We start from the raw sequence: 19,855 nt of genomic DNA, 5'->3' as shown, positions 1-19,855 counted from the left end.
AAAACAAGGCGACGAAAAAGCAAGACCCCCTCTTCGCACACTTCCGGGCGGAATTATTAAAGATCTCTCAACGAGTGAATACGCGTGTGCATTGACACAGCATAGAAGGCACTTGAAGGCGCCCTGGCCGAGTGCATCTCCAGAGTTTCGTTCCTTCCGCCTCCTCACCGAATCCGCACCTGGGAGCGCCTCCGTAGCGCCGGCAGCAGCTCGCGGACGCCAGCAGCTCGCGGAGTCGGCTCCCGTGACCGTCCTGAAATGCGGCCGTTCAACTTTTGGCACGGATGTCCGCGGACGCCTCCCGGCTGGTGTGGTTCTTCAAGCGTTCATGCATTTCTTGTTGCTGTTGCTGCTGGAGATGCTTATGCCGCAGTCGCTTCGCGCGTCTCTCCTCGTCGGTGGGGCACGTTGGCGACCGCGTGCTTTTCCACAGGTACAGGTAGTTCGGCCGGGCGTCTGCGGAACGACAGAAAAGGGGCACAGAGCCACAGGGAGACCTCCAGCGCCTCTGTCGATGAATGTGTAATTGCCCAGCTAGCGCAAATTGCTAGCCATTTGACCGGACAAGAAAGCGTCCCTCGCGACACAAGCCTTTCGCTCGTGGCTCACAGCGTATCTACCGCAGCTCTCTGCTTCTCCGTAACACCGAACTGGCGGCCCCACTAAACACACTCAGCACACACGCCTGCGGTGGAGCCTCGCCTGGAAGGCCATGCCTAACGTGCGCACCAGTTGAGGCGCCCCGCGCTTCCAAATTCACGCGGCGCGAGGCTTCCCGCTCGGTGCGGAAGGAGCGTTCATACCCTATGCAGTGCCTTACGAGAGATACTCTAGATTTAGCACTAATGTACGGCTACAGTAACCTGTGTATTCCACATAGCTACCTAACGTTACGCCGAGAAGCGCGGCACGACAGGCAGACCCGCGGTGGCTTACCGTCGCCGGGGGCTGGGAAGCAAGCGTCGTTTGCGTTCCCGCAGAGGTACGGAAGAACTTGCGGCGAGCAGGGCACCTCCTTCTGGGCTCCGGAGGCAAAAGCCAAGAGAGGGAGAGACACTGCCACAGGCGGCCGCAGCCGGCCTGCCTCGTCAATCCACCAGACGAAGGGCACTTCCGGACAGTCGGCGGAGGACAGAGTCTGCGGAGCGTCCCCGTGGGGAGAGGACCTGAACGCGCGGAGGACAGGCGCGGCCGCGTTGAGCGCTGGTGCGCCCTCGATCTCCTCCGCCGAGTGACGCACGAGGAGGGTGGCGGAGGGCACCGCAGGCAAAGGCAGGAAAAACGGCTTCTTCCCTAGCATGCCAGTCGCGGCCGCCGCGGCCGAGGTACCCAGGGGAAAGAGCAGCAGCCCCTGGAGGCCCAGACAGTTGACAGTCAACAGGGACTGCTCGGGGTCGTACACCAGCGAGGCGGGCAAGAGGACGCCGGCATCCACGCCGGTGGGCAGGACATGCGGGCGATTTCCGGACGACTTGTCCCACGCCGCTTCCTCCGCAGGCCCTCCCCTCGCCGACGCCTCTCCCTCGACGTCGTGCACACGCCCTGCCGCCGAGCGGGCGACCACGAGGGCGAGTGCGCTCGAGTCGAAGAGGTCGCGAGGCTGCAGAAGGACTTCCGCGTTCTCGCAGAGCAGACTTCCGTCCTTCAGCTTCCAGAGCTTCACAGTCCCGTCCGCCGCGCAAGACGCAGCGACCTGACCCTCCAGAAGAGCCTCGCGCTGCTGGCGGCCCTCTGCGTCGTCTCCAGCGGCGGCGGCGCGCTCCTCCTCGCGCCCGTCTGCCGCCGCGCGCGCCGGCGACGACGCAGGCAGGCCGTCAGCGAGCACGACAACGTCGGTGACGAAGTCCCCGTGGCCAAGGAAGAAGCTCTCCACGCTCCAGGGCTGGTCCAGAAAGCAGATGCGGATTTTCTCATCGCGGTCGGCGGTGATGAGCAGCGTGTGAGTCTGGGTGCATCCAGCCTGGGGACTCGAGCGGGCCTTCGCCGACAGATGCACGACCTTGAGCACCGTGACTGTGGTCAGATGCGAGATGATCGGAATGTCGCCTTCCTCCCCATCGGCCTCCTCGTCGCCCTCCTCGTCGCCGCGATCTTCGACCGCCTGCGCCGGCCGAGTCGCCTGAGCAGCGGGGGCACCTTCGCTTCTTCCACCGCTCTCTCCCTCAGCCAGAGGATTCTCAGCCTCTGTGTCTCCACTGCAGGAGCTGGCCGCAGCCGCTGCGGCACTGCCTGGCGTGGAAGCCTCCTGCTTCTCTGCAGCGCCGTCCCCGGCAACGTCGCAGTTCTCCGCTTCACCCTGCCGCGTCCGTAAGCCGTGAACGCTCGCAATCGACTTCATGCGCTTGACGAGGCGGTCGCCCGCGAGCTCCTGAGCCGCCGACATGCGCGAGCAGTCCGCGAGGCGGTAGACGTCTCCAAATTTATCCGCGAGAAGAAGCGGCCAAGCCTCGCTCGCCGCCGGCGCTGCAGCCGCCTCGGGCGCCGAGGCCGACGACGCGGGCGGAAGGAAGACCGCCGCGCTCAGTTTCTTGCGTTGTTGCCGTTTCTGCAGCAGGCAAAACTCGCCGTCAGAAAGGAGATGCACGTACTTATCGTCGCCCGCGGTGACCCACAGGCAGCGGCTCTTCGAGTCTGCGCCGGAGGCGCCAGCGAGCGTCGCCGGCTGCGCACATCTGGGCGTCTCGGGTGCGCGCCGACCCGCGAGGCGGAGGCCGGAGCTTGTGGCGCCGCAGCCCTGGCAGACGCAGTCCGCCGCGGTCACCGGCAGTTCGTGGTTTCTGCCTGCCTCCGCCGCCTCAGAGAGGGGCCACGCGTCGCGGGCAAAGTCGTACGCATGCAGCTGGGTCGCTGTGCACCAGAAGAGAAGCGGACGATGCGGATGCAGCAGAAAAGGCATCGCCGGAAACAGCGGCAGCGGGCAAGACGGCTGGCTGCGCTGCGTCGAGCGGATGGGACAGATGTCGCCCGGATGCACCGGTCGCCCCGAAGTCGACACGAGGCGTGTCGTCATCGTGAGCCGCTCGCGAGTGACGCAGCAGAGAAGAGACGGCCCTGAGTGGGGGGGACAGAGCGCCGCGAAGGAAGCACCGAAATTGGAGGAGGGGGGTGAGCCAGACACTCGCTCCAGCTGAAGCGGCGGCAGCGAGAATTAACAGAAGACGCAGCGACGAGCGAAAATACGGGAAAGATCGAGGCGAGCGACCGCAGGTACGTCTCGAGAACCAGAGGCCTCGATGTGGAACGCGAGGTGGAGGCGACAGACGGAGAGACAGAGGGAGACTCCCAGATTTGGAGATAAAGGAGAAAAACCGGACGGCGCACACGGCAAGTCGAAGGCGGCCTGCGAGCTGCGGGTCGGAGACGAAAAGGAACGTGCCAAGGAAACAGAGAGTGAGCGAAACACGCACACGGTTTGAAGAGACAGCAAGAGATCCTATCTCTAGCTTTGGCCTCTTGCTGCGGTTCGCCCTTGGTCTCGCGGGTGGCGGCGCCACCGCAATTAACACGTGCCACGGCGCCTTGCCGGCGAAACACGAAACGAGAAATTCCAGCTCCCTACTGGCGAGGTTGCCGACTTCCTTCGTTGAGAAGAAACTGAAGAGCTCATCACACCCCACAAAATCGACGCCCCTGAATGCGCCGCTGTTTCGCTTCACAGCGACTTCGCGGCCACTTTGCCGGCCGTTTGCGGCGGTTCGGTCTCTCAGCTACAACCAGGCTTCAACAATTGATCCTTCAACTGTCCGCGTTGTTTTTCGACGGACGGCTCACGGAGAAGGTCCGGTTTCCACGTCGTCTCAATCTGAGAAGGACAAGGACCACGCGGAGGGAGTGACTGTGCAGCTGCGGCGCCCTTTTCGCACAGCTGGTAGAGCCGCCGCGGACACGACGCGAAAAGTAGGACATGTCTGGTCTCTTGTTTTCTGCCATTCCGGCTTCTCCGCCCCCTGCGGGCATTTCGCCGTCACTCTTGACCATGTGAAAAATTACCAGCTCCAGGTGCAGGTGCAACTGTGTGGAGTATTGATGTATACATGCATAGGCATGCTCAACAACTGTTTCACGGACGCGCCACATAATACTACACCTGTGTATTGTAGTATTATATGTCTTCACATACATATGCATAGCGCGAGAGGGAGAGTGCGATTTGTAGCTTTACGTGCGAGAGATAAGCGCAGCCGCTTACGCGGTCTTCGTGCGCCTGTGGACTGGACTCGGCCGGGCGTCACTGGCGGGGCGAGAAAATCAGCACTGGGAGACTCTAGCAGAGGCAAGACACCGGATACGTTTCCCTGCAGGACTCTCTGCAGCGCTCACGAAGCGAGCAAGCGGAAAGGCCCTACTATTGGTGAGACTTGTTCAGTGAGCATCGGTGAGGCCACAGGGCAGCGTGAGCTGACACCTGATGCCTTCGGGACTCCCTGCTCTGGCCGCAAGTGCAAACCAGACAGCAAAAGCATCGAGATGGAATCCTGGGCGGCTCACTCGTCAGACAATACTTTCATGGCTGAAACGTCTTTACTGCGCTGGAAGGACATGTACGCGCTCAAGAAGAAAGAATTGCATCCGCTCGCCGGCTGGTTGTCTAACAGATCATCGTATAGGCGTCCTGCTTCAACGTGACTTGCGAACACCCTTTCACCGAGTCCTCCGTTCTCTAGTAGTCACGGCTGTCTAGCCTCAATCGAGCTAAATAACTTGCAGGGCTGCATTTTCACGAAGACTGATATCGGAGGGCTGAGTTGGAAATGCGCGTCGAGCACATGCTAAACTCACTTCCAGCCGCCACACGAGTGATGAACACTCGCTACCTTGCGGCTGCTGCGGATTCTCCTAGCCGCTTTCTTTCTGTAAGCGGAGAAAAAGGCGTATCGTGTGTGTGGATAGACGACAGAGTCAAAGAAAGAGAGAGCGGAACGGCGCCGCACACCACAGTTTTCGCTCTTTTGTATTGGAGCGTCAGGCATTCTGGCAACACCATAGTAGACAAATACACGCGTACACAGGACGCTGCGTTGCGGTTTCTCAGGTAGCCATACGTGTTCGGAGTTGAAAAGAGAGCCTCAGACATATTGCCCTGGAGTGTTTGCGTGCTTGTAGAGGCGCGTGCTTCGTTCGTCGGGGCGCACGATGATGCCTTTAACGCTCTCTGTGGTTACCGCCGCTCTTGCCGCGTATTAGCATGAGTCACGGACACACGTGAGCACATCATCTTTTGAGTAGAAGGCGCGCCCGCTCCCTCGGCGAGCAGTTTGGCGTTGGCGAACGGAGGCACACCGAGGCGCAAGCTCTTCTCGCCAGTTCTCACGGGCGCTGCGGCGGTGTTACTTTGCCTTGCTGGTTTGTGCGCAGGCCGAGGCAACAGACTTAGAAAGCTTGTGACGACAATAGAATATATTAGGATATCGCGCAGCCACGCGCAATTTCACAAGGCTCCACCCTCCATGCGACACTTACTCGATCGAAATCCGGATACTTTTCCAGATACTACCTCCTCTCGGGGAGCGCAACGACGATGCTTCCTCCTCTGTCCTCGGCTTGGCGGCTGCGAGTCGTGCAATTTCTGTCGAGCTGCGTTTCTCCCTGCTTTCCCTGGAAATCTCGAAAGGCTTCCATTCTTCCTGTTTCTTCCGACGTCCTCCAACACACCACTTCTCTTTCTGGCGGATAGAACCTCCAACAGAGACAGCGTCTCATCGGGCGTGTTCGATGCCGCTTTTGCTCTTCTTGTGCGTCTCGGCGAGCTCTTTTCTCTCCCTTCTCCGCGCCTTTTCGCCGCGTTCCCCCTCGGCTCTTGTCCGTTAAGTCCCGACCCCTTTCTCTAGAGAAACACTTCCCGGCTCGCCCGTTTTTTCTCTGTCTTATCCGTGTACCGTCTCTCCGGCCTCCGTCGTGGATTTCCTCGCGAAACCGCAGCACAACGAGACAGGACGCGAGGAGAGAGTTTCCGCGCCGTGCATGCGCCGAGAGTTGAGACCGCGGTGTGCTTGGAAGCGCTCTGGGCAAGAAGAAAGACACCTTGAGACGCCTTCGCTGCGCTTTTCGCCTTCTTTTGCACCTTTGGGCCGCGTGCGAGCCGCGAATGGGAGTTTGTGTGCCCAAACCCTGGCACAAGCCTCGAAATTCAGGCGCTCCGAAGCCAAACCGCGTTTTTTCAGTCATGCACATGCCTCGACGGAGCTGTCGCGATGTCTCCAAAACAACTCTGGGTCGATACACGGTGAATAAAGGGCATGCAGCTGTCTGACGACGCCATCGTTACGCTGGCAGCGCGCTGTGCACCGCATCCACCGCCAATCCCTATTCGGGCAACCCACGTGACGCTTTTTTCGACGTCTCACCTCTGATTCTTCTTGTCAGTCCCTGCGCACAGAGGAGACTCTCTGACCAAACCCTGACAAGGTTTTGAGCGGCGTTTGCCGTCACACCTTGATGGCTCACTACGGCGACTTCGTGTCTCCGCCTCAAACTCGCCGCGCGTTCGCTGCACACATCACTGCAGGCGTCGTCAGCTGCTGTTGTCTCTATGACGCGGGTCGTCCTCTACCTCTACATGCGCTTCTCTCTTTCTCTTTATGCGTCCAGCCGCGTATGTATAACTCAGTCTTTCGCTGCTGACTTCCTCACAATCTGCTTTGCCGGACACCGGAGTCTACGCACTGCGACACTCTGCGACACTCTGTATTCTCTGCATCCATTCCCACGCGTGTATCAGGAGTAAATCTCGCCGCAGTACTCCGTGGAGACGTTTTTCTCCCAACTTCCCGCAAAACGTCTTACCCTCCGGTCGCATCGGAGCCGGTTGGAGCCTCGTGCGTCTTCGCCGGTCGCCGTCGTCTTCTTGCTTCTGAAAAAGTCTATCTTGCCAGTTTAGGGTGTATGCGCGTATTCTTTGAATCTGGCTTTGCTTCGCATGTTTCTCTGTGCCGTTTCGTATCCTTTCCTTGCTTCTCGTGGGCGTCCCTGCGGTCAGAGCCTCGCTCGCCCGTCGGTCTCTGCTGAGGATCGACTAGGCGGAGACGCTGACTCGCCTGAAGCCCCGCTTCTCCACACTGCCTTCTCCTTCCACGCAGTGAACCCGTGCCTGTGTCTGCATATGCGTCTGTCGTCTCCTTCTCGCTCTCTCTCCGTGGTCGTTCCCGACGCGGCTCGGCCTCAGACTTGTGCTTGTTGTCTCGTCTCTCCTGTTTTGTTTTCTGCTTCGGGGGCTGCTCACGCGTGTCACGCCTTTCCCTCCTTCGTCTCTGCGCGATGGCGAAGGAGCGACTGGCGGGGGCCTCCGTCCTCCGCTGCGACCGCCCAGAAGACAGGTCAGCCTCTCCGCGGAGGGGCGGAGACAGAGAGACAGCGTGTGCAGCGGCCGGCGCGCCCGCAGAGAGCGTTCGCTGCGCGGACATCAGAAGACTCGAGCGTGCCACTCGGGAGTCGAGGCGCGGAGCCCCGTGGCGAGCGATCGTAAACGCGACGGGCGAAGCAGCGGCGGCGAAAGCGAGAGGAGGAGGGATCGAGGGGATTCGAGACGCGTGGAGACCAAGAGGGAAAATCGCTGCAGCCGAGGCACGGAAACTGCGCAGGCCCTCCCCGCGCCGCTTTCAGGAGGACGGGGAAGCGACGGCGCCGGCCGTCAGTTGTCTACGCACAAAGGCGTGCTCCGACCGCGCAAAACGGGCTTCGCCTTCTCTGCCAGTTTGTCGTTCTGCGGCTGCCTCTACAGTCCACGCTTGCCGAGACGCGTCAGCGCTCTCCTGGTTGTCCTGCGGCGCGTCTGCGGCTCGGGGCGAGGCCTGTTCGCCCTGTGCTGTCTCTTCGCCCCAGCCGTCTCCTCTGTGGGGCCCTCCTTCGCGTCCCTGCGCGGCGGTCGCCTCCAAGGGTGCTCGCCGCGGTGTCTCTTCTCTGCTTCGCCGCTCTGCGCCTTTTCCTGTCTTCTCTCCGCGTTCTTCTGCGAAGCACTCGCCTGCCCTTTTGTCGCGTCCAGCTTGCGTCTGGCTCCTCTTGATGGTCTGCGTAGTCTTGGCACTCTGCTCACTCGCGCCGCCCCCGCTATCTCCTTCGGCGTCTCCGCCGTCTGCCTCCGGCGCGGCCGCGGTCGTTGCGTCTCTCCCGCCTGCGCTGCTTGCGCTGGCAGATTCTGAGGCGGGGGGGGCGGCTTCGCGCTTCCCCGCCTTCTGCTCGCCGCGGCTGAGGAATTTGGGAGCCTTGACGGCGAAGACTCTGTCGAGGAGGACGAAGAGGAGGCTGACGACGAAGATCTTTTTGCGCACTCGCAGAGAGAGGAGGAGCCTGCGTCGGATGAAGCGGAGAGCGGAGACGAGGGCGCCACCGACACGGAGGCCTTGCTCGAAGAGAGCGAAGAGCGTTTTTTGCAACATCAGGGAGAGAAGACGGAGGCCGCCGGCGCCGACCCCCACCAGGTGCCAAGCAGCCCTGCAGATCCCTTCGCAGAAGCCATGCTCCTTATGGAGGCAGAAGGCAGAAGCTTCCACGTCTACGACCTCCTGGCGAACTGCAGCGAACGCGACGTCAGGTACAACGGCACAGACCCAACAGGCGGAGGTTGCCACTCGTGCTTCATATATCTATATCTATCTGTCTATATCTATCTGTCCATATCTATATCTCTCTATCTGTATCCATCTGTCTATATCTATTTTTCCGTATCTATTTATCTCGACCGATCGATCTATCGGTCTATAAATCGCTATTGATCTAGATACACATGATGGGTCTCGCGCTCTTTTATGTTTTATGCAACACGTGGAGTCATGACATCTACATATATGCATATCTATCTATCTATCTATCTATCTATCTATCTATCTATCTATCTATCTATATATATATATATATATATATATATATATATATATATATATATATATATATATATATTGGGGATGCGTGGAGGCGCCATGTCGACCGCTGTCTGTGCGCTTGTGCGCGGTCGTGTCTCTTGGCTGCAGGCGCGTGTTTGACTTTTGGCGTCTCGCCGCGTAACAACTATAAAATCGCACTGTACATTAGTTATGTCAACAACTGGTTTACAAAGGGGACTCAGTCCTGCTTTCGCGCCGCAGCTAAGCCCGCGGAGTTTGGGGTTTGATAGGGTTTACGCGCCAGCGGTTTGACTGAAGCTGTCCGCGCGCGTGGTTTTTCGGGTGTTTGGTTCGCAGATGTCAATACGAACTGGGAGTCTTCTACTTCCTCGGCGTGCCTCCGCTACCCGCGCGGAACTTGACGGCGAGTCTCGTGCTGTGGCATGGCGCGGCCCTGGGAGGAAGCGCCGACGCGCAGTATGCCCTCGCGCTGCTCCACTCGAACCTACGGGACTTGCCGCCGCTCCCAGCCTTCGCGTCCTCCCCCGGGGCCTCCGCCGCGGCTGCACGGAGGCCTGCGGCGCCGCCGCCGCGCGTGGTAGTCGACGATGACTTGAGCGTCACCCTGCAGGACGACGGCGGCGCGGCGGCTGCGCTGGACTTCTCCGCCGTCGCCAGGTACTCCGAGGCCCTCATGCGGCGGCAAGAGGAGATCGAGGCGCAGCAGCGGAACCTCTGGTGGCTGCCGCTGCGCGTGCTGGAGCGCGGCTGGGCACTCGTTACCGCGGCGCGCGACAGTCTCCTAGGCAACGCGCCGCGGGCGCGCACAGACGCCGAGCTGCGCGCGCTCTTTGGCGCCGCGGAGGACGCCGCGCGGTCGATGCCCAACTTCGCAGCGAACCCTGGCGGCGCAGCCCTCGCGGAGCTCTACGCAGCCGCCGCCAGCGGGCACCCCGGCGCCTCGATGGCGCTCGCCGCCCGCACGCAGCTCGCGACTGCCGACGTCTCCATGCGACAGGGGCAAGCTTGCTCAGCAGCGGTCAACTTCTACCTCCCGTACGCGAAGCGCGTCGCTGTGGTGAGTCGCCGCGAGTCTGGGCGGCTTCAAGGGACTTGCGGTAGCGTTCAGAGCCTCCCACGCGAGAGAGCGCGCCGCCGCAGCCCGAGGCACTGCTGCGGGTGGTGCCTGTCGCGTCATGCAGCCGCCTGTGTTTTCGTCCGGCCTGCGCGCATCTTCTGCTGTCGGAGCGTGGCTTAGAGCCCGCCGCTCTCTCAATCGTTCGCCTCCATTCTTACTCGTTTAGGCGACCACGGAGACTTCGTTTGCGCGTCGTGGTCGCGCGCGCCCTCCAGCAGCCCTGCGTCGCCCTCCTGTGGTGCGCGCGGTTGCCTCCGGCACAGCCGCCCCCAACCTCGCAGTCTGCGGGCGTTCACGGCCGCGCTTGCCTCCGTTGTGTCTGCAGTCCTACGGCGGAGGCATCCCGCAGGCGCCCGAGCTGCTGCGGTTTCACTCTCCGGCAGCCAGCGTGTCGGGCGTGCCGGCGGCGGGCGGGGGCCTGCTGCGCTTCGCTCCGGCGTCGCTCTCCCCTGGCGAGTCCGCCGCCGCGGCTCCGCGGGGGACTGGGCGCCGCGACGAGCGCGAAGGCAGCGCGGCGCTGCATCGCCTTCATCCCGACTCCCCGGACCTTGACGTTCTCAGCGAGCTCGCGCACCGCGGCAACGCGGACATGCAGCTGGCGCTTGGAAAACGTAAGTCACGGCGAAAGACCCACGGTCACGGCAGTCAACGACGACGCGTGCACAAAAACAGAGGCCGCCGGCGTCCGGGGAGGGTCTTAGAGGCCGCCGGCGTGTCAGGGCCCAGCCGGGGTGAGGCAGGCGGCCGGCCTTGCAAAGAGAGAGGACTCACGGCTCTTCAAGGGCTGCTTCCACTTGGAGTGACCCCAAGCTGGCGTCGCATGTCGGCTAGAGGCGAGGTGCGAAGTCTTTTGAACTTTTCGCGAAAGTTCCTGTGCACTCGTGCACACTCCCAGAACCCATACGCACTCGCCGTGGCTCCGGCCCGTCAGCTTTTACATATATATATATATGTATAAGTAAATTAGAGTACTGTGCACATACGACAATACATGCAAGCAATAAGCGTAGGCGTTGTCCTATTTGAACTCAAAACTGCACCCTGGCGAGATGTGAGCGTGGATGTTTCCCTGTTGCATTTTTTGGATTTTCAGGTTATTTGTTTGGCGTCGACGGGATCCAGCAGAATCCGCAGCGTGCGCGCGAGCTGCTGAGTGGCGCAGCTGATGCTGGCAGGACTGAGGCGCGGGCGCTGCTAGGCTACATGGACGCTTTAGGCGTCGGCGGAGAACCGGACCTCTTCTCCGCTACGATGCACTTCCTCGCCGCGGCAGCGCGCGACGACCAACCAATGGGTACGTGCTGCAAAAAGGCGGAACCGCTGAGCAGAGGAGCTCGAAAAAAGGACACAATTCGACAGAAAAAAGCCGGTGGACGGGGACTGCGCGCGGAAGGCGCCGGCGGCGGAGCAAGTAGGACACAGCGTGACGACGCAGAGACGCCAGATGGGAGACAGAGGGCATCGGAGGCTGAGCTTCGCGCACAGAAGAGGCGAGAGGCTAGGCGACGGCGTCGTTCCACTTCTGCTTTGTGCGTCTGTTTGTGTGCAGCGCTGAACGGCTTGGGGTATCTTCACTTTTTCGGCACTGAGTTTATACACAAAAATGAGCTGGCGGCCTTTCACCTCTTCAATATCAGCGCCGCCCACGCGTTCCCCGATGCCGAGGCGAACCTTGCCGCGATGTTCGTTACAGGACACGGTAAGCGAAAAGACGCGTTTTCCCGAAGGGGTTGACGCCTCCTTAACTACTCTTCGATTCGGCCGCCTCAAGCCTCAGCGTACTCCAAGAATAGCGAGCCTCTGCGGGCGACACGCACGTGCTTGGATCGCAAGACGATACTGATGTATACGTATATCTGCGCACCTGCATGTAACTGTATGAAGTCAAGCTTGGGTCGCTGCAAAGACTGCTGTGCGATGCAGAGCTGCAGCCATCGGGCGCAATAGGAATGCGTCGTTCTCGCGTTTGATTTCCTTTTTCTCTCTGTTTCGTCGGTTAGCCTCCAAGGCAGAGTTTGAACTCCCTGCCTCTCGCGTTACGGTTTGCTGCGTGCATGTATGAATCTGTCTGTCCTTTCAGGGCATGCGCAGTCGTTCGTCAAAGCGATGCACGCGTAAGCAGCGTCGGTCGATGAAGTTGACGTCGCGGAGGGCGAAAGGCCTTCGGAGAGAAGCACATATGAAACTGCGAGAGGTGGAGGCTGCTTCCAAGCGAAGGCGCGGCTCTGAGGCAGCGCGCGAATATGCTTTTGTGCGGAGGAGTCGCTCCCTCGCGTATTTTTTTTTCTCTCGCGGTTCTTGTATGCCTGTTCGTGGCCTCCGCATTCGGTGGCGGATGCACAGTCGCGGCGAAAAACTACCTCTTGCGGCGCGTCAAAAGTAAAATGATACTAGTCAGTCAGGCGCCAATGCGGAGTGCGTCGAGCGGCGATGCGCCACCTGGGCTCGGAGGCTGTTTCGCAGAGCCCCAGCACAACCGGGCTCGTGGCTGGGGTGAGCATGTAGAAACCGACCGAATGGAAGAGTATTTTTCTTTTTTCTGTTATTTCTGTAGGTACACCAAGGCGCTTCGCAGCGGCTCCACGGGCGCTGCGTACGCACTCGGCCTGATGCATCTGAACGGCCTCGGCGCAGTGCGCGACTGCGCAGTGGCCTCCTCGCTCCTCAAACGCGTCTGCGAGAAGGGAGGCTACGTGACGAAAAATCTGCAAAAAGTAGGCGCGGATACTCCCTAAAGGCTGCGGCAGGCATACAGCTATCTGCACCTACACTCGAGCCTAGGGTTTCTGCCGGCGATGCAGAAGATTTGTCTTCATCTGTATGCACCAGTGCACGCCTCGCTGCGTACACCTATCTGTGAATATGCATGCGCACGTAGAAGGTTCGTGCATATACGTGTACATATACATATTCATATATACATACATGTGTATGTATGTGTCCGTTGTTATGCGTATCTATCTGTCTACCTCCCGCATTCACGGGCTTTGTTCTGGGAGCTTCTCCGCACGGTCGCCGTGTCTGTTGTGTTTTTTGCGTCATTTCTTCGTTTGGCGACCGGCTTTGAGGACTCGCTCGCCTCTCGCGCCTTGTCTGCAGGCCTACATGCTCTACGAGCGAGGTCTCTTCGAGGAAGCTGCCTTCCACCTTCTTCTCCTTGCCGAAGCTGGGCACGAGGTAAGCACTCTTGTGTCTTTCGTGCCGTTTTTCGCCTCCTCGAGTCGACGCTTTCTCGAGCGAATTCACTGTCTGTTGCTACTCCGCGCATCCTTTTCCTCGCCGCTGTGGTGGCTGCTGGAGGTAGTCGGTGGACGTGTCGAGACGCTTTGGCAGCCCAGTAATCTAAGCCGAACCTGTTTCAACGACCGAAAATCTCCAGTGCAGGCCTCGCGGCTTTACTGCGTTTGGACGCAGCACGCGGAGCATGCGTTGTCGGCGTGGCTCTCTCGCTTCGCTCTCTTCTTTCCGGCCTTCCGTTCCCCGTCTTCTATCCGCGAGCGTTGGGCGTTCGCTGTCTCCTCGCTGCAGTGTGCGGGCTGCGTGAATGTGCTTGCTTTCTTCTCTTCGCCGCATGCGCCTGCGCATGTGCGCGCACAAACACGCCTCGCTCGCGTTGACCTCGCTCGGCTCCCCACGTTTGCATCAAGTCGCTCTGTTGGTGTTTGCCAGGTCTCCCAAACCAACCTCGCGTTCATGTTTGACAGCGGACTTACCGATCTCTTCTTTGACGGTAGGCGCTACCTCGCTCCGTAAATGTGCATCATGGTCGATCGCCTCAGACACCTCCCGCACCGGGCGTGCAGTTGGCGGCTTCGTGGCTGCGGAGCGACTCCGAAGGGCTCCGTGGAAAAACCGAATATTTAAGCTTACCACTTCAATTTGAAAAGACATGTTCAGTTCAGTCAAGAATACACGTATTTTTGAACCAACCTTTTTAGTAAATGACGGAAGGACTCTAGTTTCAGTTTCCGAACTGCTCAGCGGCAGCGTTCGCAAGCTCTCTGCACCGTGCTGCCGCGGCGAAGCCTCGTGCCTAATTAGCGATTCGCACGAATGTCGTCGACGCGCCTATCTGTCGTGTGTGCAAAATAAAATGCTCCTTGCGTCTTCTCTGTGTGTTGCCCAGGGACCGTGGAGAGGCAGCGTCTGCATGCGCAGCGCTTCTACCAGATGGCTGCGGCGAACGGCTCGCCGCTCGCAGAACTTCGCCTCGGTGAGACAACGTTTGAAATGGCGACCGCCCCGCGTTCCGGCAGCTCTCGTCTTCACTCCAACTGGGCGTCGATTCGCGCATATATCCATATTTCTATATCTATATATATTTATATGTATATGTATATATATCGATATATCGATAGATAGATCGTCTCGTTATATGTATACAATATATATTTATATATATATATATATACATATATATGTATATATATAGCTGTGAGTGTCCCTCTCTCTATATGCTTCGCATAGGTATTTCTATATACACATATATATAGGTGCATATATATATATATATATATATATATGTATGTAGAGGTATATATATATATATATATATATATTTGTTGTGCTGGCTGTACCTCGTCTGCGGCAGCGCGTGGCTGGCGTCGGGTCTCTAGTTGCGCTGTTTACTCATTCAAGAAGTCTTCAGTATATGCCTGCGCGTTTCCCATCATGGGTTTTTCGCGTGATAGATTCTCGAGTTTTGGCATTCACGTGTGTGATCAGGCGATTTCGCGTACTACGGCTACGGCGTGGAAAAGCAAATCCGAGCGAGGCGCCCGACTGAACCGCTTCTCGATGACGACGGTATGTCTTTTCTTCTCAATTAATTTGCATCGCACACAAGATCGATCACGCGGCCAGATACATAATCATCTATACATTAGACACATACACATTTATATGAGGATGTATGCGGTGCTCTCCATCTCCTGACTGTCTCACGCACATGCGAGTGAGCGTGACGTGTTTGTCTTGCCACGTTTCGCCCCCCTGCCTCTCCGGTGTCCTGACTTGCTTCTCCCTGTCGGTCGCTGCGTCGCTGGCGCACTCCCTCGACTTCGTTTTGCGTCACGCGCGCTGCCTTCTTCGTTCAATGCACAGGCAACGACATGAGCGACTGGATCAGCGAGGCATACGAGGTCTACACGCCGCGCCGCCCAAGTCTGCGCGTCGCCGTGGGTGAGTAATAACCCGTCATACTGACAAAAGTGTAATCGCGGTCACGCGCGTGCGCAGACACACTCGTTGTTCCAGCGTCGCTTTGGGGTCGAGGCATGATCTCAGCTGTGCTCCGGTTTCAACTGTCATGCGAATTTGCAAAGCCTCTCTCTCTGCTGCGGCCTCCCGTAGTTCGCGAGTCTTTTTTCTCGATGTTGGCACTTTCTCTTCTCTATGTTTTGAGTTTCTCTTTGCTCGGGTTTTCTTCTCTATCGCAGCGTGAGCTGCTGGCTGCCGCTTCCTACTCCCGCTGTGCGCTATGGCTTCTAAACCCCCCGGTTGCGCGCGGTTCCTGTGGCGATGGAGGAAGTGTCTCCCGTCTTCTGAAAAAAACTGGTTTTCTGAGTTGCCGCGCCCGTCTCAGGTCACTATCATCGCGTCGCCGACATGACTCCGGACGCGAAGTGGCTCGCGGGATACGTGGCGAAGGTCAGGAAAAAAGGCGAAAAGAACAGGAAGCAGCGAACATGTTTGATGAAAGGAACGCTCTACGTAGTACACAGAAATCGCGGCTTTGAATCCGTGCGGAAGCGTTAATGAAGTCAGCAGCTGAGGTCGTTTCGCCTCACGCAGAGGCGCCGCAGCGATACATTGCCGCGGCTCTCTTCGGAGTGCGTGTAGCTGCTAAGCGTGAACTTCACACATCCGCGCGTCTGGGCGAGTGCCGTGACTTGTTTGTGTTTTCTACGTCTCCCTTCTTCAGGCGTCGTTCAACCTCGGATTTATGCGCATGCAAGGTCTAGGGCTCACGCAGGTCAGCGGAGAAAAGGCGCAGTCAAAGCGTCTCTCTTGCTCATCAAATATACTTGCTTACACGCGCTTACACACATATATGCAGATGTACATGAAAGTACCAGTACATGAATTAAGCAGCCGTGAGTGCTGGATGCCCGCGTGTGATTACCAAAGTGATCACGTATATCTATTTAGACAGCTGTGCCGACTTCTGCGAGGCACGTCGCTATTCAGCGCCGCAGTGACCCCACATCGGCGGTTGCGTGTCTCAGCCGCACGGAGTGCATGCGATCAGCGGAAATCTGCAGGGCTTGGATATGCTGTGTGCCTCCGGTGTTCGCAGGACTTTGGCCTGGCGCGTCAGCATTTCGAACGGTGAGTTTGTTTCGCTGGCTGTCGCCTCGAGGCTCGCCCGCTGCAGTCTGGGGGCGCTGAGGGCGGCGCGGGTACAGGAGTGTGTTGTGAATCTGATTGCCCGCGTTTCAGTGAATCGCGTTTCTCCAACGGCCTTCAGGTGCCTCTACGTCGACCCCGCAGCTCCGCGAGCACCCGTCTACCTCGCCTTGGGCCTGCTCAAGTTCCTCAAATGGCGCCAGGAGGTGGATCTCCGTCAGGTAAATAGAGGGCAGCAGGCGCGCGTCGTCGCGAAGCGCAGGCGCTTTCATCTGGCGCTGATGGCGCTTCGCTCACACTGAAACAACTGTCGCTCCGATCGGCGCGCATCGGCGTCTCCAGTCTTCTTATACCTGCGCTGCCGAGGTTTAGCCACAAAAACTGATTTGAGCATTTTTCAAGGGGGTTGCCGCCTGCCAGCGGGCGCAGCGTCGGGCTCAGCGGGTGCCTCAGTGGGCGCGCGAGTGTGCGCCAGTCTGCATCGCGTCAGCTCGCTGGCGGCTGTGCATGCCCAGGTGTTCATAAACGCATGTAGTCTGTGTGCGGCGTGCCGTAATCGAAGGGAACGCGTAGCACAAAACACGAAAACAACGACCGAAAGGCGCTCGCTTCGGGCATCGCCCGAGTGCTTCCGCATCGGGAATCCCTCGCGCGTCTTGAGAGCGGCGCTGCGCCTCAAGCGTCCGCGAGCGGCTAGATGTCACTCACACATATGAAATTTAGGTTTTTCATGAAATCTATTTGGAAGACGAGGCGTGATGTCTACGTTAGCAGTCCGCTTGCACACGCCGGTATGGCCTGTGATGCGTTTTTCAGATCCTGCGAGAGCTGTTAGAAGACCCGCGCATCGTGCTGCTGCTCCTGATGTTCGTGCTCATGACCGCGCTCGCGTTACTCCGTGTTCTAACCAGGGTAAGCGCACACAGGCAGGAATGCTGACAGGCGAGGAGGCTTCCAGGTGACGCATGAGGAAGCTGACGCCCCGCTTCCTCAGCTGTCGGGTTTGTATTTGTCTGTTTCTCGACTCTGCGGCTGTGGCCGCCTTCAAGTCAAATTCGCTCTGCTGCGTTCTGCGTCTTTCCGCTCAGAGACTGCAACCTCCACCGCATGACGTTTTCTTCGCTTCACATGCGCATCCGGTCGCGCCGCCGTCGGCTCCCGCCCCGTCCGCGGCGTCGTCGGGGTCCTTGGGCTCTTCTGCGTCGCCGGCGTCATCTCCCGCCTCGTCTGGGCCTGCCTCCGCTGCGTCGACTTCTGCTGCTGCTGCTGCGCCGTCTGCTGAACCTGACTCGAAGTCTCCGACGGAGGCACGCGCGCCTTCTCTCTTTGAATCGCCCGTTCGGCGGAGCTCGTATCCCCATTTTCGAGGCGTTTGCCGTGGGTCGTCCTTGCCGTCGTCGTTTCTTCCGACCGCGGGTGTCTCTTCGGGCGTGTCTCTGGAGCCCGAAGCGCCGGCCCCCCCGGCGGTCGGAGGCCCTACGGAGCCTGCGGAGGACGAGGGGGGGTTGCAGGCGAACTCGGGCTCCAGCGGGGCGGCGCACAGCGACAGAATGCGCCGAGCACAGCTGTTTGAGGCGGCTGCGGCGAAGCGAGAGAAGGAAGCCGCTGCGCTCCAGTTAGGGGAAAGTCGCGAAAACGCGTTTTCTTCGGAGACCGACCACGAGGCGCAAGGGGGTGACTCGCAGGGGTCTGAGCAGGTCGAGGGAGGCCAGGCCCTTCCCGCCACGAGTCACGCCAACGGTTTGGGCGCTGAAAACGCCGGCGGCTACGCGGGCTTTGAACATGAAAGTGACGCAGTTCCGCACTTGCAGGCAGAGCCAAGCCAGAGTGTCGATACAGCCGAGGGCGGGATGCTGCAGGCTACAGGGAAAGACATTTGGATGCGGTCAGAGGACGGAAACCGTGCCTCTGTCTCAATGCAGTCAGAAATGCCCGGTGTGTCGAGAGAGCAAGCAGAAAATGGGAACGGCGAGTCCGCGCGAAGCAAAGATTTTGACGCAGATGTGCGGACGTCATAGTCGGGAGAGCTCCACGGAATACAGCCAAACAAAAAACAAGGATACGGTGACTTGTTCAGTGAGGCAAAGGCTAAAAAAACGGGGGAATGAATGTTTCAAGTGGTCTTGATTGCATCACCGCGTGCCTGGCTTCGAAGCGGCAGACTGGGCGCAGCCCGCTCACACTTCGCGTTTGAGACACGACACTAACTGGAAAGAGGCTACGTGCTTTCCTTCATCACACACAGCGTCCTCGTTCGCACGAACTCAGTCTACAGTCTCTGGCGCTGACGGGACTTTCTCACACGCGGGGCATGAATGCTGATGCTGGCAGCTCCTTGAGGCCGTGTCTCTTTTTTGCGCGGCCTATGCCTTCCGCGTGAGAGCCGCCCGACCCGCAGAGTTGCCTCCATGGCAGACTGCGTAATCGGGGAGGCAACCTCGATGCATTTTCTAAATTTCTTTGCCGGCGCAATCCGTCGCCAGATGATCTGCCTCTCTGCGCAGCGCAGCTGCTGAGTTGCGTCCAGCAGAGGCGCTTGAGCTAGTTAAACGCGTACGAATCACAGACGTGGCTGTCAGGACGAACCTAGCGTTTCAAAGATGCCGCTAAAAGGCCGCCGCGGGAGGTGAACGGCTCGAAATGTCTCAAGTGCAGAGAGACACTCCGCAGGCAGGTTTTTCGGGAGCGCGAGGGCGTTCGCTCACTCTCTCTCGGGTCTCGTCTGGGCTCTGGAGTCGCTGTGCGTTATGGGGTTTCCACATGTCGGCGGTGGAGGCCTTGCGTCCTCAGAGCGTCTCTGCTACGGATACCGGGATTTCCTTTCTATGGAGTAGTCGCCAGATCCTCGAACTTGGAGCTTCCACCTCCTGAGCTCATTCTGCCGCCTATACGCTTGCTAGAGTGCTGCTGTAACATGGTCGCTTGTAAATTGTCCAAATTTGTGCTTTCAGACGCGTTGATTCACGCGCGACTTGCTGCTCGCCAGTGTAGCACGTAGATACTAGATTTTTGATGCTCCTCTAACTGTGCACAGCGACCCCCAGCACTGGAGATGTGAAGATCCTGAGCCTATGAATCTACTCCACTGTTTCGTCCCTGCACACGAAGGTGGCTCATCTGCGTCGAGGACGCGGCGCTGAGGCCGCGAGAGAGAGTGTATTCAACCCTTCATTCTAAATTCCAGTAGACTCATGTCCTGGTCGTTTATATAAATCTATCAACACTCGTCAAGTGCCCCGCGGCTCAATAAGCAAAAGCACGGCTCTGCGGGCTCCTCAGATCTCTTTTGACGCGAGGTACTTGTAAAACAGTGCACAGCTCGACTGCCTCGCTTGTACGTAAATGGAGCTTCCGCCTGTAGCAGAGGCCTCCATGAGATGTCGCTTCGCACACAGAACACACACTGGCGCAACTGAAGAGGGCGCGTCTCCCAAAATATGCATGCTGCGCTCTCTCTGACGAGTTTACACGCCTGAGCAACCACTCGAGTGACAACTATAACCCTTCTCTCGTCATGCGAGGACGCGGAGTATGCGTTATACAAGGCTTTCGC

The 19,855-nt window shown here is 58.8% G+C and overlaps 3 protein-coding genes across 3 annotated transcripts; 1 reads left to right on the top strand and 2 right to left on the bottom strand.

The window, feature by feature from the left end:
• Window positions 1-268: 268 nt before the first annotated feature.
• BESB_012440 (WD domain, G-beta repeat-containing protein) lies at window positions 269-3,010 on the bottom strand (the record flags this gene model as incomplete). The annotated part of the gene is made up of 2 exons (XM_029359974.1): window positions 269-456; window positions 937-3,010. The coding sequence occupies 2 exons, from the start codon at window positions 3,008-3,010 to the stop codon at window positions 269-271; spliced, it is 2,262 nt and encodes a 753-aa protein (XP_029216641.1).
• Window positions 3,011-7,595: 4,585 nt separating this feature from the next.
• BESB_012430 (transporter, cation channel family protein) lies at window positions 7,596-8,372 on the bottom strand (the record flags this gene model as incomplete). The annotated part of the gene is made up of 1 exon (XM_029359973.1): window positions 7,596-8,372. The coding sequence occupies one exon, from the start codon at window positions 8,370-8,372 to the stop codon at window positions 7,596-7,598; it is 777 nt and encodes a 258-aa protein (XP_029216640.1).
• Window positions 8,373-8,450: 78 nt separating this feature from the next.
• BESB_012420 (Sel1 repeat-containing protein) lies at window positions 8,451-18,320 on the top strand (the record flags this gene model as incomplete). Its single annotated transcript, XM_029359972.1, has 18 exons — window positions 8,451-8,527; window positions 9,174-9,894; window positions 10,280-10,565; window positions 11,048-11,248; window positions 11,504-11,653; window positions 12,035-12,068; window positions 12,509-12,668; window positions 13,054-13,131; window positions 13,624-13,684; window positions 14,081-14,167; window positions 14,680-14,760; window positions 15,058-15,135; window positions 15,539-15,603; window positions 15,878-15,928; window positions 16,253-16,284; window positions 16,424-16,523; window positions 17,119-17,214; window positions 17,391-18,320. 18 exons carry the CDS (start codon window positions 8,451-8,453, stop codon window positions 18,318-18,320), a joined length of 3,288 nt encoding a protein of 1,095 aa, XP_029216639.1.
• Window positions 18,321-19,855: the final 1,535 nt, after the last annotated feature.

The sequence above is a fragment of the Besnoitia besnoiti genome, chromosome IX (genome assembly GCF_002563875.1).
Source record: "Besnoitia besnoiti strain Bb-Ger1 chromosome IX, whole genome shotgun sequence".
NCBI classification, from domain to species: Eukaryota; Apicomplexa; class Conoidasida; order Eucoccidiorida; family Sarcocystidae; genus Besnoitia; species Besnoitia besnoiti.
Note: the sequence above shows the minus strand (reverse complement) of the source record. Positions and strands in the feature narration are given on the sequence as shown.